Source organism: Pteropus alecto, unplaced genomic scaffold (assembly GCF_000325575.1).
Source record: "Pteropus alecto unplaced genomic scaffold, ASM32557v1 scaffold123, whole genome shotgun sequence".
NCBI classification, from domain to species: Eukaryota; Metazoa; Chordata; class Mammalia; order Chiroptera; family Pteropodidae; genus Pteropus; species Pteropus alecto.
In genome coordinates this window covers 7,090,949-7,097,022 of record NW_006433950.1, presented here as the reverse complement: position 1 = coordinate 7,097,022, position 6,074 = coordinate 7,090,949, and the positions used below count along the sequence as shown (strand labels likewise).

General features: G+C 51.2%; 1 protein-coding gene across 1 annotated transcript in view; it reads right to left on the bottom strand.

Annotated features, from left to right (window-relative positions):
- Positions 1 to 6,074, bottom strand: part of NUP93 (nucleoporin 93) — an 86,942-nt gene that overhangs the window by 7,855 nt on the left and 73,013 nt on the right. The window contains exons 9-16 of the mRNA XM_006908772.1: positions 5,710 to 5,842; positions 3,907 to 4,064; positions 2,767 to 2,932; positions 2,419 to 2,512; positions 1,466 to 1,657; positions 772 to 898; positions 584 to 656; positions 253 to 297 (exon numbers count right to left, since the gene is read on the bottom strand). Coding sequence (XP_006908834.1) covers positions 253 to 297; positions 584 to 656; positions 772 to 898; positions 1,466 to 1,657; positions 2,419 to 2,512; positions 2,767 to 2,932; positions 3,907 to 4,064; positions 5,710 to 5,842 — 988 coding nt within the window. The remainder of the gene's footprint in view (positions 1 to 252; positions 298 to 583; positions 657 to 771; positions 899 to 1,465; positions 1,658 to 2,418; positions 2,513 to 2,766; positions 2,933 to 3,906; positions 4,065 to 5,709; positions 5,843 to 6,074) is intronic.

Sequence of the window (6,074 nt, the reverse complement as noted above, 5' to 3'; positions counted from 1 at the left end):
AAAAAAAAAAAAAGGCAGGCATGAACAGATGAGTACCATAATAAAAAGTTTACGTATTTTAAGGAAAAACAGAAATGTGTACAAAATCAAGGTCATCACTTGGGGCCTGTAATATTCACTTTGTTTTTTAAACTAAGTGACTTTATTTGGATTTGCATCTTTAGTGCCTTGAACTCTAAAAACTAACTGTATTCTTTTGTTAATTATAATTCCCCAACTGCAAACACATTTCTAGGTGTGCACTTAACGTACCTTTCTGCTTCCGTCATTCTCTAGTTTCCCGAGAATCATATCAAACTATGGAGACAAAAAATAGTTTACTCGATTTACTGGACGAGATATACACAGAATCCACAATTCTCTGGAGACAAAAGTAGGGAAGAAAACAGTGCAGGTGGGAGAGGTCTTACACAAACTAGAAAACAGTGAGACTGAATCAATATTTTCACCGTCAAAAACCAAAGAAAACTCTAAAAATCTCGGTCATACCCACTGTAACCATACTGAGGTGACCGCACGCCACATCGGCATGAGAATACACATAGGACAATCGTGGGTGGGAGAGAAAGGGAAACCCACATACCTCTCGACTTTCTATCACAAGCTCACTCACACAGCGCAAAAACATGTTTTCGCCTTGACTGTCTTTCTCGTCCCTGTAAGGGGACAAAAACAGGATGGTTTCTCGTGCGGACCCGAGGTCTCCCACAGTGATTCTCAGAATGGCAAACATCAAAACCAGCTGAAGTACATGGTCAAAACGAGTTTTACCTGAGGAAGTAAAAGTACTGGAGGGCCTCCCTCGGGTCCGTGGACTCAAACTTCCGGGTGTAGAGCATGAGCAGCCTCACGAAGTTCAGCCGCCGCATGCAGGGAGGGTCGCCGGGCTCATGGCTGACTGCACCGTGGGGGACACAATTAGTCACAACCACACTGCCCCCCGACCCCGGCAACCAGAAGCTGTGGGGGCTGAGTCCGAAGGCCCAGCAGCACCTGCTCCCGCAGCCCAGCCGGGGCCTGCTGGCGGAAGCTTCGGCCAATCCTCTCCCCACCCCGTTCTCAATTTCTTTCCAGTGTGGAGACAATGGCCCACGATGGGTCGTGCTCTGGGGGGACTTGGGGGCACCTACTGAGGAAGGTGCAGCCATGCATCACATTTATCTTCTCCCCCTCTTCTGCCTCTCACACCCCAGGCAGGTTTGCATGGTGTGGGGGGTGGCTGGGTGGCGTTCCAAGGGTTCCAGTTAGAGCCAGAATGAGAGCCAGACTTGTGACTCTAGGCACTGCATCCCGTGCCACCAGCCTCCAGCAACCTGCCTGCCCGGCCACAAAGCCAGCGCTGCGTACGGCACTGTCTACAGTGCTCTCAAATGACTGTTGCCATCTGCCCAGATGCTTGCGCGCGGTTACGTGTCCACCACCCGACGTGGAGTGTGTGGTCACGCTACTGCCAGAAGATACTCACGGAGCTGAGCACTCTGTCCCGAGGATTTTAAAAGCAGCTTCAGTTCAAAGAGCACCAGCGCCACGTGGACGGCGTGGCAGCGCAGCCGCTCCGTGCGGAAGAGAAAGGCAACCGCGGCCTCAAACTGAGCCGTCAGGAAGAGCACTTGGAAGTAGAGGAAGGGCTGCTGGTTCACCGTGAAGTGGGACTCGCCTGGGGGACAGGAGACACAGCCGACTCAGAAGGGTTTCCTGCTGGCGGCCTGGCCCCAGGCAGAGGCCCCGTGTGCTTTGAGGACTTGCAGGGCGGGATGAAGGGGGCCCTGGACGGTGGGACACCCTGTGGACCCGGACCTGGTTCCACAACCTCTACACCTCGCAAGGCAACCGGCACGCAGGGGTCACGCTGTAAAACCCAAACTGCTTGTGCCAGGTGGGAGACAAAGAGTTCGGGACCTTAAAACAGAATACAGAAGGGGCTGTTCATCTCCATGGTCCTGAGTTGCTCCATGGAGAGAGGCGCATCAGTTTACCTAGACTCACAGACACCTGCGTTCAGCAATGGCTGAGCACCAGCTGCGATCTTGTTTTCTTCCCAGAATTCTTAAACAAGGAGAGGTGGGGAAAAAAGCGATTCATCCCTCATTTGTGCTCAGATAGTCATTGAGAGACCTACCAGGACGGAGCAGGCAGGTCCTCCTGCCTCTCCCTGAGCAAATGTCAACCAGAGCAGTTCAAAGAACTAGAGAAAACAGTTTACTATACATGACCGTGTAAGTCACATGAGTTGCTTAAGGCCACATGGCCTCTGTTCGAATTTGAAATCGTTTTGTTGTGTTGTGTTTGGAAGACCCACAGGATTTTGAAGGAAAGACAGAAATCAGAGATGAAGGATTTTCCCAGAGGAAAGGTAAGCAGCGACTGAGGGTAAGGAGGTGGACGAAAGGGAAGGTGGCCATGTTCAGGACATCTTACCGTAGTCTTCCAACAACTGTTTCTGGAACTGCGAGAGAGTGAGCCTGTCTTGCGGGGAGCTGGTGCCGTCATCATCAAAACACACCTGGTTCAACTAAACCCCCAAGAGAAACACACGCATTTGTACAAACTACGTCCCAAGCCAGGTGCGCAGGTGTAGTTTCTCAGCAGCCGTGCACTAACGGCTGTGGCTGCCCATCGGGAATTACGTAATCAAACAATGGCGCTAGGAGGCGGTCCACGAGCCCAACCACTTTCCTGGCATCGCACATGAAGCAGGTGAAATCTGCGTGAGGAGCACGGGCAGAGGGAAGGGACTAAGGCCCTGGCAAGAGGAGCAGCACCTACCTTTAGCCACAGGTAGTCCTCAGTTTTGTCGGCCACTTCGCTCTGATTGTCGGTGACATCGCATCGGCCGATGATACAGTACACGGCCCGCTTATAGGGGTCTGTGTTGTTCCTGAGGGCCCTGCGGTAATGCAGCCGGAGCTTGTTCTCTGTAGCTGGGGACAATCTAAAGACACAAGGGAACACACAGACACTAGACTCAACAAGGATCCTCAAGGGCATCTGAAAGCACGCCGGTCTCAATGACATAACAGTTATGACGCCGTCCTTCACCGAGCGTGACAGGCACTGGCCCGCCCATATCCCAAGTATCGTCGCCTTAATCTGAATGGCAACCACCAGCACCCATGTCTCTCTGCCTGCCGCTTCCTCCGGTCGAGGCCTTCCAGGGCAGGTCAGAACCGCAGGGGGAGTGCACACTGCACCCCACCTTGCAGCGGCCCCGAAGCAGTGACGGAAAGAGCGAGTCCTCCCCTTGACCATCTGGGCCTCCCGCTGGCCTCCTCCCTCACCCCTGTGGGGGCACCATCCAGATACACACCTGCATCCAAACGCCTGCCTCGGGGCCCACCGGGGGGAACCCAGGACTTTAACTTGGCTCTACACTCCCTAAGCGGGGGGTTGTGGCTTAAGACAATTTCTGGCCATGGCATTACTAACACTGCCAAACAAACTGTCCCTAGTTTTCCACAGGTGTTACTGGGACAACCACTGTCATTTCTTCTACATCCATGTATGAATATTTAAACTTCTTATTCCAGCCTTTGAGCTATGAATTGCATGACAACGTAGTGGGCCAACCGGAAAAGCACTAAGTGTAAGTAAATAAAGACAATGCAACAAAGTGTCACTTTATAACACGCCTTGCTGTGCCTGGGATTTACTGAGTAAATCAAGTCATGCTCCTGGCCGCAGTCCCTCCCACACGGGAACATGAGTGTCAGAATGGGGCTCTGTTACTGTTTTCAACTGTTATTCTTAAGAGACTTTTACTCCCTTCCTAAACTTTATTTTTTCCCAAGTAGAAATTTATTTTGAGCCATGTACAGGGAGCAGAGGGCAATGCCGGTGGAGGCCACCCTGTTAATTCCAGGTGGCTGCTTCCAGATGCACCATCTCTAGCTGTGAGAGCCACCGCACCTTCTGTCCTTGCTGTTCATGTACTCCTGGAACCAGGTTTTAAACTCCCCCAGCTGGTGCTGGGCTCGGTTAACCACCTGGGAAGCGGCAAGCAGGTCTCCACAGCGCATGCAGTAATAGATCAGTGCCCACACAGGATGGCCTTCCACCTCTCCATCCTGAAAGAGGAAAGATGCTCAGATTAACAGGCAAAAAGCTCTCTCATGGCGTTCTGATGTGCTGACCTTCAGCTAAGCCCTCTCCTTGTATTACGCCGCTTAATGTTCACCATAACCCCATCAGGTTTTACAAATGAGGAAACTGAGGTATAGGGACACGAAGTTATTTGTTCAAGGTCAGCTGGTAAGTGGCAGTCTGGCCCTAATGCTTCTCCTCCAAAGCACTGTGAGCCCCACCCGATTCACAGCCAGCTTGTGGTTTCTCCACGGAATCCCAGCAGCCTGCAGTAATCACATAACACGTTCTGTCAGATCGGACAGACGTGCACAGATATGAGGAAACTGAGGTATAGGGACACGAAGTTATTTGTTCAAGGTCAGCTGGTAAGTGGCAGTCTGGCCCTAATGCTTCTCCTCCAAAGCACTGTGAGCCCCACCCGATTCACAGCCAGCTTGTGGTTTCTCCACGGAATCCCAGCAGCCTGCAGTAATCACATAACACGTTCTGTCAGATTGGACAGACGTGCACTCCTGCAACTGCCACAAAGCGAGGGCTAAAGACGGTCACTGACCAGTCAGAGACTGTCATCATCATACTTGAGTTTATACAATGTTAACTACTGATTAGCCAGATGGATCTGGATCCTGGCATTTTCACTCATTCTTTCGTTGTTCACTCAGCACTTACTGAGTAGGTATGTCTCAGACACTGTGCTAGGCGCTGGGGATCTGAGAAGGCAGCAGTTTTGGCTCTTCCAGGACTGGAGCTTACCTATCCGGATCCTGCTTGGTCATCCTTCTGTGTAGCAGGCTGTGGTTACCCTTCTCTCTCTGCTTTTGCCCAGCTTCTCCAGAGAAGTGAACTGCGGAGCACCTTTCTGGCCCCTCCACCCTTTCCCTGACAGGACTCTCAAACCCAGATCTGATCGGGGCCCTTCCCCACTTAAACCCCTTTGAACTGTTTACGTCCAAAGTGTTTGGCCTGGCATTCAAGGCTTTCACCAGCTGGCCTCAAGCTTGCCAAGCCCTACCACAGACCCAATATGCCAGGTATTCTTTACTGTCTCCACGTTGTAACCTCACTGAATACCCTTGTCCAAGCTCTCAGACTGGTGAGCCCAGACTTTTCAAGCACAAAAGTGAACCTCACCTCATTTATGGAGCCAGCCTCTTATGTATCCCAACACCCTTGGTACAAAGCTCCCAAGTAGTGTTTTGCACACAGTATAATAAGTGACTGGGAGGTAATTCCCCAATTGGACTATGAGCTGAGAAGAGAGGCCACATCCTAACAGCTACGTCTAGCTCCATTTTTCTAGTTGTTAGAGGCAACAACCTCAGGAAGTCATCCCTCACTCTGCCTCTCACACCCACATCCAAGTTCTTCGACAAGACCTATTGGCTCTTTTTTCAAAACACATCTAGGACCCAAGGACATCGTCCCCACCCCGCACCACACCCCCTCCTCCACCGACTTGAGCAAGCACCATCGTCAGCTGGCCTCCTGCCCCGCTGGCCTCCCAAGGTCTTCCAGCTTCATTCCTTGCCCCTCTGGCCTCTCTTCCACACAGCAATTTCTATACATAATCTCATTTTAACTGAAAACTGGGGGTGTAACTGATCACATAGAGAAAGCTGCCAATACCTGAAGTCCAGGCAACGGAGCTGGAAGTTTAATGTTCAGGAAACTTCGAACCAACTGGTAAGTCCCAGGCACCCCACCCAGCTGGGCTTGATGCAAATTCCCAAAGACAGTCACAAGGGTATAATTCTTATAACTAGAAAAGTGTAAAAGAAAAAAAGAGGGAGGTTGAAAACACATATTACACATATCTGTGTCCATATCCATGACATGAGACTGGGAACTCTGCAGGGTAGGGAGGGCCTGGACTTCAAAGCCAGGCACAGAAGAGGAAACTGCATGTGTATGGAAGCCAACCGCATTATTCAGTGGGCAGTGCATCATTGCAAAGATTTCTCATCTCTGCAGGTACTAAAAAAAATCCCTGG